The 20,965-nt window shown below is 43.4% G+C and overlaps 1 protein-coding gene across 1 annotated transcript; it reads right to left on the minus strand.

Moving 5' to 3' along the window:
- Positions 1-14,492: 14,492 nt before the first annotated feature.
- Positions 14,493-15,681, minus strand: LOC119278392 (sarcoplasmic reticulum histidine-rich calcium-binding protein-like). Its single transcript, XM_037559745.1, has one exon. The coding sequence runs from the start codon at positions 15,644-15,646 to the stop codon at positions 14,714-14,716; it is 933 nt and encodes a 310-aa protein (XP_037415642.1). The 5' UTR covers positions 15,647-15,681; the 3' UTR covers positions 14,493-14,713.
- Positions 15,682-20,965: the final 5,284 nt, after the last annotated feature.

Genomic DNA, 20,965 nt, shown 5'->3' on the forward strand with positions numbered 1-20,965 from the left:
CCTCCCACCACGCGCCGAGGTAGGAGCCCCGGAGCGCTCTCGACCCGCGCCCACCATCTGTCAACACCTCGAATGACAAAGAGTAAACGAAATTAGTACAACATAAAAAAATGAATACCTGACATGAATAATAATATGTATATAAATTTATTTTAGAGGAATAAATGCTAAGTATAGCTCATTTTAGAGCTATCCTAGGTTAAAGTCATTTTTGAGCTAATTAAGGTTGTTATGTCATTTTTGAGCTAGCTAAGCATACAAATTCATTTTGGAGGAATAAATGCTAAGTATATATCATTTTAGAGCTAGCTAGGTTAAAACTTGAACTAATTAATAATATATATGTATATAATAATAATGGAATACCTGACATGAACTATAATATTAATCTTCATCGTCATCATTAATAGACGTTGAAGTCTTGGTATGATTGGCATATACCGAAGAACGTTAATGGGGATTTTGGTTTGGCTCTTCTCACCCATATCGTTGTCTACCTCAACATACCTGGAAGACTTGCAAATGGGACAATAGTTCAAGTCCGCATACTAGAGCCTAAATAAGGCACATCCATTCTCACAGGCATCTATCTTCTCATAGGGCATCTTAAGTACACGGAGGATTTTGTCTGACTGGTACAGGTTTGCAGGCATTATATGGCATTTGGGTAGAAAGCGTCCAAATAGTGTCACTATCGCGTCATAGCATTCTCTGCCCAAGTTGAATTGAGCCTTTGGAGCCATTACTTGTGCGATGGCATCCAGCTGACAAAGCTCGGTGTGCTCATGGAGAGGATGCTTCGAAGACTCCAACATATCATTGAAGGCCTTTGCAGATTCCTCCATCTCATCGTACGAATCCCGAGCATCATCAAAGTCTTGCACCATGTCTTCCATCCGGGTACCATGCTCGTCGGTGCGACGACGGCCCTCCTCAGCTCTGGAACGTTGGGCAGACTCACCATGAAATGTCCACATCGTATAACCGGGCGTAAAACCCCACTTCTGCAGGTGTTTGATCATTTCAAACTCTGACATCTTACGATAGTTGTCACACTCGAAAGAGGGGCACCAGGTTGTTTTCTGTCCATTTGCAAATGCAGCTCTGATAAACCCCTTGGTTTTTGTCATCCATTCAGGGGTCATGTCTTTCTGACTAGGGTGACCGGTGTACATCCACGCACGATCACTCATCTTGCCTAGCTACTGGACACACAAGAAATACATACATAACTCAGCAAACCATATTCATCAGTTAATAGAGTTTCTCAGTTTTATTACGTCCATGCAACCTAGACGCTAATAGGTAAAGATAGGTCCTAATCTCACCCGAGTGTGTGTAGATTGGGTTCGTTTTCCCATGCTCTGCTCCGGATCCGACACAAAATTTCGGCAGCACCTCCCCGCTGTTCTCCTGATACACGTCTCGGCAATAAGCAGAGAGGATGTGTACCCGGAGAACAACAGAGAGGCACTGACGAAATTCTGCATCAGATCCGGAGCAGAGCATATGGGAAAACGAACCCAATCTACACATACTCGGGCTGTCCATGGATAAAGTTGGATAATTTGAAAGAATTACGGTTATAAATATGCAAATGAATGCATATTTATAGATGTAACCCTTTTGAACGGGAGACACATAGTGGTCACGCATACTGATGATTGAATACACCTATAGCTAGCAAGTTTCATCGCCACGAAGACCGGAACAGAGCAAATGAAGCGGGAGAGGAGGAGATGTCATTTGTGCTCACCCACGAACGCAGGGGCGGAGCTCGTCGAACGCACGGGGAGGTCGTTGAACACCAGACCCTCACAGCGATGAAACAACTGCACATTTAAATCCACCCGATCAATGCAAATATATATGATGTTTTTCATAACAAAATTGGAAAATATATGACCTAACTCATAATTCACAAATAAATAGGGAGTGTCTATTTAGTACTTGATTGTTTTCCAATTCGGTATCATTCACATTTCCTGACAAATAAATAGAGGACACTTGTATGTCCAAAAAAACCACCCCGGCGAAACACCAGCCAAACACCTAGGTAGTTTTGGTAAAACTGAGAAAAACCATGGTTTAAAGAAACTGTAGTATTCATTGTGTACACATCTGAATATAGTGGTTTTCAATTACCATGGTTCTCTAGAAACTTTGTTGCCAAACTAAGCCCAAATGTCCTTGAGATTACGCTGTAGTGGATATGCATGGCTAAGGACTGTCTCACAATTATATCCAATCTGAAAGGTGTCCGCCTCGCCTAGCTCTGGTGGCTCAGGAGAAACCTAACCACCCGTCGTCGGCACTTTCCCCATCAACTCCTCCCGCCGTTCTTGCCACTGGCCCTTGTGGAGGTGCCGACGGCCCCACTCCCAAAAGGGGGTGGGGATCTCCAGATGTTCGAGGGCGGGAGACCGCGTATGTAGGCGTGCACCTTGGTGTAATGGCACGCCTAGGCGACAACCACGGTCCGGGCTCTCGACGTGACCTGGACGTGGACTGCATGTGCAGTGGTGTGCCACTTGTGGCTGTGCGTGTTTTTCGTGATGGCGCTCGGTGCTGGATGCACGCACGGGGGGCGGAGCGACAGCTGGGTGCAAAGGCTGCTTGTGCAGGTTAGCCGGAAGGACTAGCAAGGCGTGGAGGGTGTCTTCTCCGGAACCCGGGGTGTGTTGTGGGTCAGCCTGCTCATCCTCTGCTCTACTTCTTCACTTGAGAATCTTTGATTTGGATCGGGTTGGGTCTCAGATCTTGATGCTATCTCTTGCGATGCGGCATTGGTTGTTGTGGTGGTGGGCGGTGGCTATGGCCGAGGGGTGGTGCGTGTCTGGGTGTGTTGGATCGAGGGATCCCGCGGCCAGAGTGAGGTTGCTCTCGGCAAGGGTGGTGGTTTGTGGGCAGCGGTCGATGGTGGCGGATATTCAGGGCATATTTTGGAGAAATACTTGTTTCGTCCTTCATCTGGTCCAGTGATGGCGGCGCCTGCTGGTGTCGCGACTTTTCTTGGAAGCGTTGTCGTGGAGGTCTGCTCCTCCTTCTCCCCACGGCTTCGGCTCCGGAGGGAAACCTCAGATCCGCTGGATCGGACGATGGAGAAATCTTCACGTCTTTCTCCTCCTTGGGGGCATCGTCTCCAAGCCGGCCAGGACTGGGAGACCGGTGGATGGCGGCATCTTAGCCGCTTCGTTTGCTAAGGCGGGGTGTTGGTTTCTGTTTGGCAACGATGATGGCGTCGAGAGGAGCTTGGGTCACGATGCAGACTTCAATAGTCGGTTTGGTCTTCCCGACGTGTCTGAGGTGCTCTTCTGTGGGTTGCTTGGTTGCTTTGAAGTTGGAGCTGCGGTGGAGCGAGTCCAGGTGGTGACAGTGACAAACACTCGATGGTCCTTTGTGGAGGGCACGGTCGGCACAAGTCCCGCATATTCCCTAGCAAAGCTCGTCATCAAAGTCAGATATGTCGGTTGCTCGCACGCGTGTGACCTTCCGTTGGCATGTGCCGTCTATGTAGCTGTTTGCGGGTTGGCTTCGTTGTTGGTGCTCTATGGTGAAGTTGGAGTCGCCCGTTCGGGGCCAACCAGTGATGATGATGAGGCTTGCGACTTCTCAGTCGATGTCTTTCTTCTTTGCAGCTCTGTGTTCCATCTCGGTGGCCAAGTTAGCCAGTGATGCCCATGTCATGTGGATTGTGTTGTATCGGTTTTAGTCTGGATTTCCACCAATTAACCAGGCAATTCTCACTCTCTTCTGTCAAACCCAGCCATCGGTCGCGAAACCCACCCAAACATAGCAGCGTTTGTACGGATGTTATTGCTGCAACGTAATGTAAAATGAGAGCTTGCAAAAAAAAAATCTAGTAACTCTTTCTATACTGGTTTGCAAAATCTAAATTGCATGAATGACTTGATAGACATAAGAAAATACCAGCCAACAAGTATAATGTGCTCAATCTACATAATATAAGCTAGCTATTTTTTCAACAAAGGGTAATATATTAATATCGTGATTATATTAGTTACACCCGTTCTCTGCAATGATTTTCTTTTTGCGGGAAATGCAGTTACAGTTTATCAAGAGCTAGTCAAGATATTGGGAATGCACACAACCAAAAGGAAAGAAAAATAAAGGTAGCCAACGCAACCAAGGACATGCAACAAGCAACAACACCATCCATCGCCCTTAACAACACTCGTCAATCTGATATGCTAGACGGCTAGAGATAGCTAGACTAATTTGCACAAGCTGGACACCAACGGTAATTGGTGTGCCAGATTCAATTGCGTCTGCGCTCTCCAGTAGAGTACATGCACGTGTCACAAGCTTTCAAATACAGTAACGCATGTGCTAATCAAACGCTACTGCTACTACATATGTCGAGGTTAATATGGCAAAATTAGAGGTAGCTCTCATATGTCGTCCGAGCACCGTTGTATTCTTTTTTGCGAAAAAATTTCTAATCTATTCATCAACAGTCAAGGCAGTAAAAAAGAACACTAGAGGTAAAAATTACATTCAGATTTGTAGACCACCTAGCGACGACTACAATCACTACAGCAAGCCGATGCCAAAATTAAAGTTGAGTGCTTATCAACACTTGCATCACTCCTTTGTTTATGTTGGTTAATGATCGGTGTCAGATGCTTACAAATCAGAAGACTGAGGAGCGTAGACGACAACAACGATGATGCATGTGAATTGCGATTGCACGCGTTTTCCCTCTTCCCTTCTTACTTCAGACAAATCTGGAGACTTGCTTGTTAAGCTTTCCCAGTTGACCTATCCAAAAAGAAAAAGAAAAACAAAAAAAAACTCACCCATTTGAAGCCCTCAAAGATCAAGACAAGTTATCTGACTTTGTCACTATCAGCGGGGGAGTGAATGTGATCTGCACGTACAATTAATCTCTTCAACCAAATTAAGCAATGCATACCAAATTTCTTGACACCTGCCAGCTGCGTACATGTGAAATTGCAGAAAAGATGATGGTGACCTAGATGCGGGACCAATATGTGGAGGCCTAAAATTTGTTGTTCTTGTAAAGATCCTGAACTTTGTCATCTCTATTTCTAATGGAGCAGTTGGTGAATAGTCTCCACGGTTTATTTTTGCTGGGTTTTTTTTGTCTCTCCTCCCACCACCCCTCTCATCCTGGTCCATCGATTTATTTTTCTCTCCACTCTTTATTACAATCAGGACTTTCCTAACGTATAACAAATCATGGATCTAACTTTCTTAAATTATTCATATCAATCGATTCTTTTTATTGGTTCAATTTGTCTTAGGAAACAAATAACAAATTTTAAAGAAATAAATAATAGATTTGAATCTAATAAATTTCCTAACTTATCTAAATCAATTGATTTCTCTCATTAGTGAAATTTGTTTTAGGAAACAAATAACAGACACGTCACAAACTTTTCTCCCAATAAATAGTTTCTTAACATTTGCAAACTTTCCTAATCAGACACATCACAAACGAGCAGGTACTGATATCATGTTACCAAACAATAAAACCCCATTTGCATAGAAATCAGTTCAAAATCCTAACTTTCCTAAATTTCTACCTTTCCTTGATAACATCCAATATTTTCTATGTTTTCCATCTATTGAAGGAAATCACCCCTCCATCGATATTAGCAATTTTTTTGGAATGAGATCTCCGGGTTATGATTTTTTGCGATTCTTTCCAATTGTGACCTCTCCTTTCGCTCCGGCTCCTTCTCGCATAATCACCTCCACCACAGCCATTTGACGCCACCCTAGACCTCTTGCCTCTCCACACCTTCTCCGCCACCTCCTCCTCGTACTCCATTGACAATCCCTCCGCCACGTTTGTCCACCGGGTGTCGAGGGCATGGCGCAACAGCGTACCAGTGGTAGAGCAGCGCATAGCGGCAGGAAGAAGCACGCAGCAGGCGAGGCGAGCGGCCGACGGTGGAGGGTAGAGATGCGGCCGGCGTGGCTGAGGGGGCGGCTGGCAGAAGATGGCCGCGATAGGAGGCGGCGCGAGGCAGGGGCGTGACAGCGGGGCGAGCGAAGGGATAGGCGGCAGCAGACGGGGCGAGCGCAGCCAGCGAGAGTGTGACGCGCGGCCAGGTTGTGCGTCACGCGGGGCACAGTGGTGCGGTGGCTGTGGCGAGCGTGGTGGCAACGGCGGGTGCGACGGACACGGTGTGGCACGTGCGTGGGCATGGAGAGCCAGAGAGGGAGTGGCCTCGCGGGCTGATACGTCTCCAACGTATCTATAATTTATGAAGCATTCATGCTATATTATTATCTGTTTTGAATGATTATGGGCTTTATTATACACTTTTATATTACTTTTGGGACTAACCTATTAACCGGAGGCCCATCCCATATTGCTGTTTTATGCTCACTTTTATCATTAGTTACCTTGCTTTTTTATTATTTCAGATTACAAATACCTATTTCTACTTTCTATTTTGCACTTGTATCACCATCTCTTCGCTGAACTAATGCACCTATAGAATCTACCATTGTATTGGGTGTGTTGGGGATACAAGAGACTCTTTGTTATTTGGTTGCAGGGTTGTTTGAGAGAGACCATCTTCATTCTACGCCTCCTACGGATTGATAAACCTTAGGTCATCCACTTGAGGGAAATTTGCTACTGTCCTACAAACATGTGCACTTGCAGGCCCAACAACATCTACAAGAAAAAGGTTGTGTAGTAGACATCAAGATCTTTTCTGGCGCCATTGCCGGGGAGGCCAGGTAAGCGGCACTCACTCTCATCCCATCAACTAAGCTCTTTTCTGGCGTCGTTGCCGGGGAAGTGAGTGTTTGAAGGTATATTTTTAGATCTTGCAATCGAATCTTTTTGTTTCTTGTTTTATCACTAGTTTAGTTTACAAAACAAAACTACAAAAAAATGGAGTTAAATTTGTCTCATACGCTTCGTCTTTTTAATATCTTTCGTGAGTATGATGACAAGGAAAATTGTGCTCAAGTGCTAGAAGAAGAATGCGTTAGAATTTTTGGTACTAAATATTTGAATGATGAGCATGATTGCAATGTTGTTAGTATGAACTCCTTGAATATCCATGATGCTAATGATATGCAAAGCCAGAAGCTTGGGGAAGCTATGCTTGATGAAGATTATATTTTTTGTCCCCCAAGTTTTGATGAGAAAATTTATTATGATGAAAGCATGCCTCCTATTTATGATGATTATATTGATGAAAGTGGGTTTGGAAGAGTGTCAACTTTAGGAAGCAGTGATCCCACTATTTTGGAGGATGTTGAATCTTATTGTGATAAACATGAAAGTGGATTTGGAAGAGTGTCAACTTTATTTAGTGATGATTCCACTATTTCGGAAGAGGTTCCAATTGATTATGAGAACAAAGTTGCTATCTATGATGATTATTGTGATGACTTGTATGCTATTAGGAATAATGATAACCATGAAACTTGTCATCATGATTTTAGTTTTCAATTGGATTATGCCTCACATGATAATTATTTTGTTGAGTTTGCTCCCACTATTATTCATGAGAAAATTTTGCTTATGTGGAGATTAGTAAATTTTCTATGCTTGTAGATCATGAAAAGAATGCTTTAGATGCTGGTTATATTGTTGAATTCATTCATGATGCTACTGAAAATTATTATGAGGGAGGAACATATGCTTGTAGGAATTGCAATAATATAAAGTTTCCTCTCTATGTGTTAATTTTTTTGAAGCTATGCTTGTTTTGCCTTCCTATGCTAGATGATTATTGTTCCCATAAGTTGTTTGCTCACAAAATCCCTATGCATAGGAAGTGGGTTAGGCTTAAATGTGCTAGTCATATGCTTCATGAGGCTCCCCTTATGTTGCAATTCTTCTCTTTTATGTGAGCATCATTGCCATCATCATGCCTAGCTAAAAAGGCATTAAAGAAAAGTGCTTGTTTGGAGACAATCCAATATTTACCCTTATTGTTTTTGTGTGTTAACATGATTATGCTACTGTATTAATCATGTTTTATAGCTTTTGTTTCAATAAAGTGCCAAGTAGAACCTTTGGGAAGACTTGGGTGAAGTTTATGTGATCTTGCTGTAAAAAACAGAAACTTTTGCGCTCACGAGAATAGCTGCAATTTTTTACTTGAGAGTGCTTTTAGGTTGATTCTTTTTGAATATGATTAATAGACAAATTCCTCAGGTCCACCAATTTATTTCAGAATTTTTTGAATTCCATAAGTATACGTTTGATACAGATTACTACAGACTGTTCTGTTTTTGACAGATTCTGTTTTCTATGTGTTGTTTGCTTATTTTGATGAATCTATGAGTAGTATCGGAGGGTATGAACCATAGAGAAGTTATAATTCAGTAGATATTACACCAATATGAATTTAGAATGAGTTCATTACAGTACCTAAGTGGTGGTTTTATTTTCTTACACTAACGGAGCTCGCAAGTTTTGTTTTGAGTTTTGTGTGGTTGAAGTTTTCAAGTTTTAGGTAAAGATTCGATGGACTATGGAATAAGGAGTGGCAAGAGCCTAATCTTGGGGATTCGCAAGGCACCCCAAGTTAATATTCAAGGACAACCAAGAGCCTAAGCTTGGGGATGCCCCGGATGGCATCCCCTCTTTCGTCTTCGTTCATCGGTAACTATACTTGGAGCTATATTTTTATTCACCAGATGATATGTGTTTTGCTTGGAGCGTCATTTTATTTTGTTAGTATTTGCTTGCTGTTATTTAGAATAATGTTTTGCATCTTTAGTTTCAATAAAAATGTCAAGGATAGCCTTTACCATGCTTATTTTGCTAGTATAGATGTTGTTGTTTGAAAACAGAAAGTTTACCGTTGTTGCAAAAATTCCCTAGAAAAGACAGAGAATGGTATAATGTTGAATCTTTTTCCATATTAAGATCTGATAAATTTACTACAGTGGGAATGTGTTCTTATAATTTTTGGAGTTAGGGAAGTATTGATAATCTTGCATTCTTTGCAGACTGTACTGTTTTGGCAGATTGTTGTTATGGTTGCATTGTTTGCATATGTTTGCTTGTTTAATGATTCTATTTGAGGATAGGAGTGTTAAATATGCAGAGGAATTTAGTATGCAATGTTGAATAATAATTTTAGTGATTTGTTACAGTAGAAAATGATAAGGTTTTGCATTGGTTTATACTAACCTATCTCACGAGTTCTTGTTGAGTTTGGTGTGGATGAAGCTTTTGATAAAAAGAAGAGAAACCATGATATGAGAGGAATTAAGGAGAGATAAAATCTCAAGCTTGAGGATGCCCAAGGCACCCCAAGATAATATTCAAGAAGTCTCAAGCATCTAAGCTTGGGGATGCCCCGGTAGGCATCCCACCTTTCTTCTTTAACAACTATCGGTTAGTTTCGGTTGAGCCTAAGTTTTTGCTTCTTCACATGAGTTGTGCTATCCTTGCAATGTCATTTTATTTTGCTTTGCTTGCTGTTTGAATACAATACCAAAATCTGAAATTCTTTAATGAGAGAGAGTCTTCACATAGTTGCATAATTATTTAGCTACTCATAGATCTTCACTTATATCTTGTTGGAGTAGTTTGTCATTTACTCGTGTGCTTCACTTATATCCTATGAGTAAATGGTTGAATGAGTTGATTGTCATAAATATGCAATTATATATGTCTAGTTTGCTTATCCCACGGGGAGTAATGACTTCACATCTAAGGAGTAGAGGTTGTAAATTTATTGAAGGTTAGCAAGCATTGTATTGGTCATTTGAACAATTCATGAAAGAATATTGAAGGAAGAGAGATTTTACATATAAATATATTATCATAGACATATTTTATAATTGTAAGCACTCATCAAGTATGACATGCTAAAGAGTTGATGTTGAACAAGGAAGACAACGTAATGGGTTATGTTTTCTCACATCTCAGTTAAAGTATATTGTCATGGATCATTAAAACATGTTGAGCTTGCCTTTCCCCCTCGTGCTAGCCAAAAATTCCTAGCACCAAATAGAGATACTACTTGTGCTTCCAAATATCCTTAAACCCAGTTTTGTCATGAGAGTCCACCATATCTACCTATGGATTGAGTAAGATCCTTCAAGTAAGTTGTCATCCGTGCAAGCAATAGAAATTGCTCTCTAAATATGCATGACTTATTAGTGTGGAGAAAATAAGCTTTGTATGAACTTGTTATGGAAGCAATAAAAGCGACGGACTGCATAATAAAGGTCCATATATAAGGGGCAATATAAAGTGACGTTCTTTCGCATTAAGATTTTGTGTATCCAACCCTAAAAGCGCTTGACAACCTCTGCTTCCCTCTGCGAAGGGCCTATCTTTTACTTTATGTCTTTTACTTTTTGCAAGAGTCAAGGTGATCTTCACCTTTCCCTTTTTCATTTTGTCCTTTGGCAAGCACTTTGTGTTAGGGTGATCCTGATATATATATCCAATTGGATGTACGTTAGCATGAACTATTATTGTTGACATCATCGAAAGGTGAATACGTTTGGAGGCAACATTATAAGTCCCAATCTTTCTCTGTGTCTGATTAAAACTTCATAACCACAAGTATTGCGTGAGTGTTAGCAATTGTAGAATACTATATGATAGTTGAGTATGTGAAGTTTGCTAAATCAAAGCTCTGACATAGACCCTTCCTGAAAATAGGATGAATTGCAATTGTTTGATGACTAAGAATGAAGTTTGCTAGTTTTCAAGAATGTTTATGGTCTATGATTTGACATGTGAATTGCTTTTTACTTGATCATGAAAAGTTTTATCAGATGAACTACTGTTATGACATATAATGATGCTAGTAAAGGTGATTGAAATTACCATTGATCAAACTTGTGCACCTCTAGCATTCACACTTCATAAATTCTTTCTTTATCATTTACCTACTCGAGGACGAGTAGGAATTAAGCTTGGGGATGCTGATACGTCTCCAACGTATCTATAATTTATGAAGCATTCATGCTATATTATTATCTGTTTTGAATGATTATGGGCTTTATTATACACTTTTATAATACTTTTGGGACTAACCTATTAACCGGAGGCCCAACCCATATTGCTATTTTATTGCCTGTTTCAGTATTTAGAAGAAAAGGAATATCAAACGAAGTCCAAACGGAATGAAACCTTCGGCAACGTTATTTTGGGAAGAATATCACCCAGGAGACTTGGAGTTCACGTTAGAAGAGCCTCGAGGAGGCCACGAGATAGGAGGGCGCCCCCCCCCCTACTGGGCGCGCCCCCTGTCTCGTGGACCCCTCAAGCACCCCTCAACCAACTTCTTTCGCCTATATAAGCTTACGTACCCTAAAACCATCGAATATCAAGATAGATCGGGAGTTCCCCCGCCGCAAGCCTCTGTAGCCACCAAAAACCTCTCGGGAGCCCGTTCCGGCACCTTGTCGGAGGGGGATCCCATCAACGGTGGCCATCTTCATCATTCCAGCGCCATCCATGACGAGGAGGGAGTAGTTCACCCTCGAGGCTGAGGGTATGTACCAATAGCTATGTATTTGATCTCTCTCTCTCTCTCGTGTTCTCTCTCGTGTTCCCTCTATGGCACGATCTTGATGTATCCCAAGCTTTGCTATTGTAGTTGGATCTTATGATGCTTCTCCCCCTCTACTCTCTTGTGATGAATTGAGTTTCCCCTTTGAAGTTATCTTATTGGATTGAGTCCTTTATGAGAACACTTGATGTATGTCTTGCCGTGCTTATCTGTGGTGACAATGGGATATCATGTGCCACTTGATGTATGTTTTGGTGACCAACTTGCGGGTTCCGCCCATAAACCTATGCATAGGGGTTGGCACATGTTCTTGACTCTCCGGTAGAAACTTTGGGGTACTCTTTGAAGTACTTTGTGTTGGTTGGATGAATCTGAGATTGTGTGATGCATATCGTATAATCATGCCCACGGATACTTGAGGTGACAATGGAGTATCTAGGTGACATTAGGGTGTTGGTTGATTTGTGTCTTAAGGTGTTATTCTAGTACGAACTCTTTAATAGATCGATCCGAAAGAATAACTTTGAGGTGGTTTCGTACCCTACCATAATCTCTACGTTTGTTCTCCGCTATTAGTGGCTTTGGAGTGACTCTTTGTTGCATGTTTAGGGGTTGTTATATGATCTATCTATGTTATTATTGTTGAGAGAACTTGCACTAGTGAAAGTATAAACCCTAGGCCTTGTTTCCTATCATTGCAATACCATTTATGCTCACTTTTATCATTAGTTACCTTGCTGTTTTTATTATTTCAGATTACAAATACCTATTTCTACTTTCTATTTTGCACTTGTATCACCATCTCTTCGCCGAACTAGTGCACCTATACAATCTACCATTGTATTAGGTGTGTTGGGGACACAATAGACTCTTTGTTATTTGGTTGCAGGGTTGTTTGAGAGAGACCATCTTTATCCTACGCCTCCTACGGATTGACAAACCTTAGGTCATCCACTTGAGGGAAATTTGCTACTGTCCTACAAACCTGTGCACTTGCAGGCCCAATAATGTCTACAAGAAGAAGGTTGTGTAGTAGACATCACGGGTGCGGAAGAAGAGATGAAGGCTCGGGCATGGGCGCACATAGGAGCGGGCATGTGCCACAGGGTCAATCCGAGGAGCTCAGTGGCTATCCCTGCAATGGCCATGGCGGACGGCGGTTCTCGGCCACGGCGAAATACCTAACGAGAGCAAACGAGAGGGGAAACTGGGGAAAGGCAAGAGGAGATCACGGCTGTGTCAATGGCACCCTAGGGGAAGACAGGAGAGCTTAGGGCGGCGCGGATCGAACGGCAATGTCGCGGTGGCCGAAGGTTGAGGAAGACGGCAACGACGTCGATCTGGGGGTGCTGGACTTGATCTCGTTGGCGCAGACGAAGTAGCGGAGGCATTCGGAGCTCCTCGACAAGCTCCTAGCCAGCAGGGAGGGCAGTGGTGGCCGTGGCATCTGACTTCGTCCAGATCACCGGGATCGAGCGAGCGAGGAGGAGAAGTGGATCTGGGAGGGGCGTCGAGGAGAAGTGAGGCCATGGGGGCAGGGGAGGCAGGGCGTCACCCTTATCCATTCCCCTTCGATGCCGGCGAGGTGGTCGGGCGGGAGCCCGACTCTGTAGCGACGGGCTTGGGGAACAGGAGAAGATGACCGTGCGGGGTCTGGACCACTGGGCCGGTTCGGTGGCAAGGCCCGGGGGTAGGGGGAATCCCCTTTTTCATCGTCCTTTTGGTTTTTAATGTATTCTAATTCGTTTCTCCTTTTTTAACACTGTTTTCTATTTATTCTTATATCAACTAAATGGATTTTTTTAATTGTGAAACTATGCACACAATTTGAGCACAACATTTTTAGGTGGCACAATAAGTTTGGGGCCAAAAGGAAATACATAAAATTTGGTTTATATTTAATTGATTATTTTAACTACTATTGGACCTCTTATTAATTTGACAAGATTTATTTTTTGGGTCAAATAATGTTGGGCTCAACATGTCAAAGATCAGTGGAATTTATAGAATATGGTGAACATTTTAGTTTTACTGTTTGACGAAATAATTTATTTGACTTTATTTTAAATTTGAATTGGGCTTTGATTTTTATCAAGTGGCAGTTTGGCTTAGCAAGCCTGATGACATGGCATCATTAGGGGGAGGTTACTCTAGCTAACGACTTGAGGTGTTACATAATCTTCCCATTTCTAAAATTTCATTGTTAAATGATTGGGGAATATATCACACTATCCATTAGTTCAGTCAAGCTCACCACAAGTCCACACATTATTGCCAATTGAGTAAGTCTTATTGATGGGGAGAATAGGCTATGTGTGTGTGTGTTTGTGTGTCTATGTGTGTGTTAGAGAGAGAGATGGAGAGAGAGTGAGGAAGAGGGAGGGGGGAGAGAGTGTGTGTGAGGATTTGATGGTAAAAAATGTCGTCAATGTCGTAATATTGAACTCTTAAAGTTAATGTGACCCCGTTGCAACGCACGGGCGTTCTTCTAGTAAAGATAGTTGTGTGCTTGTATAAGGAAAAAAATGTTTGTGCCCTAAAATGAAAGGGCAAATCGTCTCCCATGCAAAAGAAAAATAAGAACAACACCAAGGTTGCAAGAGTTTGAGTTCCCAAGCAGCAACGATGGTTTAATATTTTGTTAACACAACAATATTTTTCGAGAATGTTAACATAACAATTTTGACCTCACCAAAATTTCAGGGGGAAAAAATCTGGATTTTCATCCATCAACTTCACCGGGTTATTAAAAAAATTGACCTGCTTTAAATTTGGTCTAAAATTAGTTTAAATCTGGCTCGAAATTGCAAACTTACAAATATTTCGGCGCCCACCGAAATCTCAGAAGTCAAATTTTTGCTGAAATTTTAGCTCTGTGCGACTCTAAACACTACAATTGATAACTTGTAACAGAAGGAACATGGGAAACTATGCAAACGCGAGGGGGAAAGCAGAGATCGATGAACACGGTCACATACGAGATAACAATAATATTGCACATATATATACATGCATAACAAGATAATTTTATTACTTAATCTGCGGAAGAACACATAACATTGCTGCTCGTACAATCTCCCAACCCTCACGAGTAAACTAACACAGCAGTACGAAATGGCAGAGCACTCCACATCACGCACACAGTGCAGCGAACAGATTACCAAAGTAATTAAACGACCAAATCGACCAGCCGCCGGCCGGCGATACGTCTAGAATCGGTTCACGAGGCCCTTGAACCACTTCTTCACCCCGCCCTCCGCGCCGTGGTGGTGGTGCTGGTGGCGGCGGCTCCCATGGCTGAAGCTCCTTCTCATGATCGCCTGGCTCAGCTTCCTAGCCAGTTCTTCCACCTCGTCGACCTCGTTGTCGTTGTCGTGCGCGTGGTGGTGATGGAAACGTCGGAAGAGCTTCATCTTCGGGCCTTCGTCCTTGTCCTCCTTGTGGTCGTCCTCCTCCTCCACGTCCTGCTCGTGGTGGTGTCGAAGATGGTGGCGGTGGTGGAAGCGCCCGAACAGGTTCATGTCCGTGCCTTCATCCTTGTCCTGCTCGTGGTCGTCGTGCTCCTCCCCGTCCTGCTCCTGGCGGTGGCGAAGATGGTGACGGTGGTGGAAACGAATGCCGTGGCGGAACCTCCTTAGCATCTCCACCTTCCACGCCTTCGCTGCCTCTCGCTCCTGCACGCCATGAAACAGCTTCTCTGAGGCGTCGGTGTCCGGGCGTGAGTCGGGGTCGGGCTCCGCGACCGCCTCCAGCTCCGGCACACTAGGCTCTTGCTCTTCCCCGCGGGCAAGCTCGGTGGGCACGACGACGTCGACGGCGGGATGGACGCGAGCCTCGCCCGGACCGGAAAACGAGCCGCGGTGGTGGGAGAGGCCGTGGTGGCGCGCCCACCAGAGGTGACGGTGGAGGTGGCAGGGGCGACGATGGGAGGGGAGCCGGAGCACGTCCTCGTCCACGGCGACGGCCGTGGTGGGCAAAGCCGGAAGGGTCACCTCAGCAACAGCAGAATCCGCCTGATCATCTTGAGTGAGGAGGACGACGTTGGGTGGGCCCTGGTCGTCGGAGATGGTCTCAAGGACGCGGCAGCTAGCGACGGCCAGGAGGGAGAGGAGGAGCACGGCGAGGGTGGCGAGGCGCGCCATTCTAGCAGGAACAGACGGTCTCTGCAGGTGGAGTCAGACGGAAGCGGACGGGGGCATTTGTAGTAGAGGGGAATCGCACTGGAGTATTTGGTCAATGGTTGATGGCTCTGAAATTAAAATTTCAGGGCATGATATCAAGGCTCACCTAACAAGGTTAGCCCTTAATTAGCTGTAGCCCCGTTATTTAACTTAGGCTCTGTTTGGTTTATAAGTCTTAGAATTTTTTAGTCCCAAATAAAAAGTCCCCGGTCCCTAAAAAATCTCTCCCTAGAGGTTATTAAATGATCGTGTTACCCTTATTATATAAAAAAATAATAACCAAACAACACCATGGAACAGCGGGGCAATGGGTATAGGGAGGGGCATTATTGGAAAAGTCTCAAAAAAGACTCTCGTTGAGAGTCTTCTTAATTTAGTCCCAAAAAGCAACTTTTATACCCTAATAGTCCCTCCTGTTTAGTTAAAAAGTCTTCAAGAGAGATTTTTTCTAGTCCCTGCACCAAAAAGTCCCTCAAAACAAACACCTCTTATTATTATTCAGTTTTGCTAAGTATTAATCGACTGAGACCCGTAGATGCTATATCCATGAGATCCTATATTGAGGTTTGTGAATTTTTTTTTCCTATGTCACTTGACTGAGACTTGAATAAATCTCAGTCGACTGAGATCTAGCCCTAACTTATTATACGTATTCCATCATATATATCGGTGGTGACGCTTCCCTCAATAAAAAAGAATCGGTGACGCTATGCTACATGTGCATGAATATTTTCTTGCTTCCAAACGATGGAACTGGAAGCTATATTTTTCTTAGCTGCATATATACAATGAGATGTCGATAGCAAAATAAATTGAAATTGTACTGCATGATTGCACCCTTCCGTCCGACGAGTCCATTGTCTACTCTTGAGAGACGAACCACACCGGGTTCAATTGCGTAGGCAGTGACGTCAATCATCTCACCGTCTTGAATAAACGAAATGAAGCGAAGATCGAGGCTTACGTTGTGCTGGCAAAATGATTATAGGGAAATGTTTACGCTCTAGCTAACCAAAACTTAATTAACTATAGGGAAATGTTTACACCCGGGGCGCCGGCCAAACCGTTGCGCCGGACGCACACGACGCGTTGGATCGAAGCAAATCTGCGTCCTGCGCCCTCTCCCAGATCCTTCTTTCTTCCTTCTCACTCCCCGGCGAACCACCACCGCCCGGTGAGCTCGAGCCCCGCGCCCCGCCGTTGACCAGCAACCTCTCTCCCGCTTCTCCCTTTGCGCCGCAGGCCCATCCCCTACTGTATTTTGGGCCTCTTCACATGCTCCGTGGTGCACAGATGCTCCCGCGACGGAGGTAACGGGACTGTATCGGGCCGCCGCGGCGGAGGTGCTGGGACCGTGCCGGGGGCACCATGCCGAGCCGTGCCGACGAGCCTCCATGGATGACCACGGTGAAGGTTGCGTCGCCAACGAGCGGACAACGATGCTGGAGCCATCCACTACAAGAAATATGTCAACTAGTGACCTCCACTATTGGTCACTGAAAGGTCATAGTTTTCAATTTGTGACCTTTTTGTGACCAAAAACATAAGGTCAAAAGCTGAGGGTCGTTAACTGACTATAGCGACCTTCTCTGTGAGAAGGTCGTAGACGTTTACGACCAAAACAGAAGGTCGTTGAACCCATGACCTTTTGTTTTGGTCACTGGTTGTCTGTCCAGGCCACGTCGGATCCGACGTGGCAATCTGACGTGGCAAAATTGCGACCAATTGAAAAGGTCACTGACAAGATTCAGCCCGGTCCAATTTGGTGTTTTAGATGGGCCGAGCCCAACAATTCGGCCTTTTTAATATTTTTTTCCATTAATTTTTGGTCGGGATCATGGGCCAAGCCCAATATGGCAGCCTTTTTTATTGTTGGGCCGCGGCCATTTTGGCTGAACAATTTCATTTCTTTTTTTACTAAATGGGTCCACTAGTCAGATGGGTCTTAGGTTCTGGTAACAGGTTTCCATTTGTTAGGTAAGTGGGTCCCATCTATCAGACTCATATTCTTCATATTTCAAGCAGTATTTAGATTGGCAGAGACAAAAAACACACATAATACTTAAACAAGTGCAACCAGATCACATAATAAAGCTCTATCTGTGCCATTACAAAGGGCCATGTATAATACAATACTTTACAAGCTCTACAAGTGTAATATAGTACTACTTCCCAAGATCCGGGACTCGCTGGACTCTCTCATATTTCTATGCAACTTCAACAGGACAAAAACTTCGGTAGTCAGGGCTGGAACCATAGTCAGATGAACAACACGCCGGACTCGCTCGACGGCGATAGTCAGGGCTGAGACCAAACAAAACAGCAACATGGCTTCATCTGTCATCCTGTTACATGAATCAGAGAAGAATGAGAAAAACTGGGGCAAATATATTATGAACAGACCATTCAAGAAAAGGACATGTATTTAGAATGATAACACAAATTTTTCAGCTAGTACCATGCTTTTTGTTGTCGAGCTAGTTAAAATGAGATAGTAGTTCATATAAGAAACAGAGACACAATATGAATATGCATGGCACATATGTAGGTTGTGCAAAAAACTGCACTACAACACATTGCGCCTAAAACAAAATACCATTCTACTATCACGATCATACATTCAACTGGCAAGATCTAACAATACTCGTCAGCACACGCAAACTAACATCATAAAGGCAGGAGTGAATAAAGGGAACCAAGGAAGATACCTGTGGATGATAGTGTCGACGATGATCTGGATTGAGTTAGCATTGATGAGGAAGTGGATGGTGTCCATGGTGTGCTTTAGATGCACACAGCCATGAGCTTCTTGCCGCTGTTGCATCCATTCGCTCAATGATGGGTACCAATGCATCCAAGTAGAACAAAACCACCAACATTAACCCATATATCAAGTGACAGTGAAAACAAGTTGAGAAAAACACTGTAAATATCTATTTCATGTCATGCAGAATTCAAACCGAATAAACCTATGCATACGAAGGTGAAATATTACAAAGAAAGCACTCATCAGGTAGCATGCATACAAAATCTCTGTGTTGGCAGTAGTAAATACTCTCTGTGTTAGCAGTAGTAAAACTCATGCAGTACCAAGTTAACAACTTTGAGTCAGAAAAGTTAGAAGTGTCTCTTAAGAGAGACCAGAACTTAGAATTAAGGCACATATCATATTCTGAACAGCATCAGCACCATGGTAGTAACAATTAACAGTAGTAGGACATCAATGGGGCACAACTTAGTTAACTGCAGACGGATGGACAGACAATTACCTTCTTGAGGCAGGGGCGAGCGTCCTTGAAGTCGAGGAAGATGAGCGTGAGGGCGGCGCTAATGGCACTCCAGGACATGTTGAGGCCAAGCACCAGCGCCACAAGCATGCCCAAGGTAGCAGTGCATACAAAATCGCTGTTTTAGTAGTAGCAAATACTCCCTGTTAGCAGTAGTAAAAACTCATGCAGTACCAAATTCAAAGATTTTTTGTTATAACTAACAGAAGTATGAACAATAGTTAACAACTCAAGTCAGAAAAGGTAGGAGTGTATCTCTAAGAGACACAACTGACACTGATCAAAGATAATAACAGAGCATAAAAATAGGTAGGTACATTGACTTCTTTAAAGACAATAAGAAGGACCAACAAATTCACATGTTACATCAGCATGAAGTTACAATGGCAGATGCCAGGTGTGAAATGGATATGGCACCAAAACTATGCTCATAAATATTCCATGTACTGTATGAGCAATACTATTTCATGCTAATGTATGAGCATACAAGATGCAATAAAGAGAGCTCATATAGTTCACTAAGCACACACTAACAAGCTAAGATAACCTCTTACATTGATATCATCGTTGCCTACCAGACTGCTGAAAAATATTCCATGTAATGTTTAAACTAGACGCAAATCTAGGGAGGAATCAAACAGTGGAATCAGATACAAATTAAGCAAAGATAAATTATATTACACTTATAACAACCAAGCTGATTATGGATTGTCCATGTTGAAAAACAAATGTGGAGCACTTAATACAAATAACTACAGAAACACAGACAGATGGCATTTCCAAGAGCCCACACGTCATAATCACAGTATATGCTAAGAGATAAAGGACATGTGCTAGCAAAGGAATATCAAACTGTTGTCATAACTACTCCAGTTTTGGTCCTAATCTGTATATTGTTACTACCATGGTGCTGATGCTGTTCAGAATATACTACATTGTAGCAAGCCAACTAGAAGACTTCAGTTTGAACAATATAGCAATCAATTCAGCAGTAAGATCATACAACTACAAGAAAGCAGGGCATGATTCAATTATAATCTACACGACTGAAACTGCTCAAATTTTGGTCCTAATCTACAGGTATGCAGCACGCATCAGTGACCACAGAGCATACGACACAGCAAAACAGGGGAGCAATTCAGTTCTAGTAGATCAGTGGCACCCCTATTCTAAAGAAGGCCATGGCCACACACGCATGAGTGCTTGCTAGCTTGATTTTGACTGCAACCAACAAGAAGCAGCCACAATGGCAGTCCCAAAAAAATAGAGGCGCATAAGCCACAATGTCTTCCCGTGCAACTTGATTAGCTCAATGAGTACCTCCCTGTTCACAGCCCTTGATTTGGACTCCGGGTTGATGGAAACCTATAGTAGCACATTTCAACATCATTAATTCATTATGTATCCAAAAACAGGAGACGCTCAGTTCTACATTCAGTACACAAAATAGAGACAGTTAGCCCTATGATTTGTGCAGTCATCTTGAACAAATCAAACCTATGCTACATTTGATTCAAAAGAGTCCAATCGTGCAGGTTGAAGTGACACACCACAGAATCAAGTCAATCCGTAAGGAGATCTAGCTGCTAGTGGCATCGCAGGACTAGGAATCTGGCAAGCAAAACGGCAGCATATACCATGTGGTGGCGGTCTCCATTTTGACTTATGGAGTCCAGAAGAAAATCCACTTGAAACCGAAGAACTCTTAGATAGAGTCAATCAAGCGGGGAAGAACGAGTGGATTTAGGCGTCGTCCCGTCGCTGGTTGCTGTACCTCACCTACAGAGAAGAAGGGAAGGGACGAAACGAGATTGGGGTTAGGGGGGAGACGTTGAGAAAAAGGAGAAGTAGAAGAGAAGGGGGAGGAGGGATTCATACCGTAGCACCGACCGTTGTCGAGGTCTTGGAGGCTGCGGTGGGTCGCCATGGCCGTCGCTGGTCGCCGTTGCTCCTACCTGAAGAGGCAAAGACTGAGACGGGGGTGAGACAGAGG

This window comes from Triticum dicoccoides, chromosome 3B (genome assembly GCF_002162155.2).
Source record: "Triticum dicoccoides isolate Atlit2015 ecotype Zavitan chromosome 3B, WEW_v2.0, whole genome shotgun sequence".
Taxonomy (NCBI): Eukaryota; Viridiplantae; Streptophyta; class Magnoliopsida; order Poales; family Poaceae; genus Triticum; species Triticum dicoccoides.

Excerpts from the sequence above, each read along its gene's own strand:
- LOC119278392 (XM_037559745.1), bottom strand. The coding sequence starts at position 15,646 with ATGGCGCGCCTCGCCACCCTCGCCGTGCTCCTCCTCTCCCTCCTGGCC.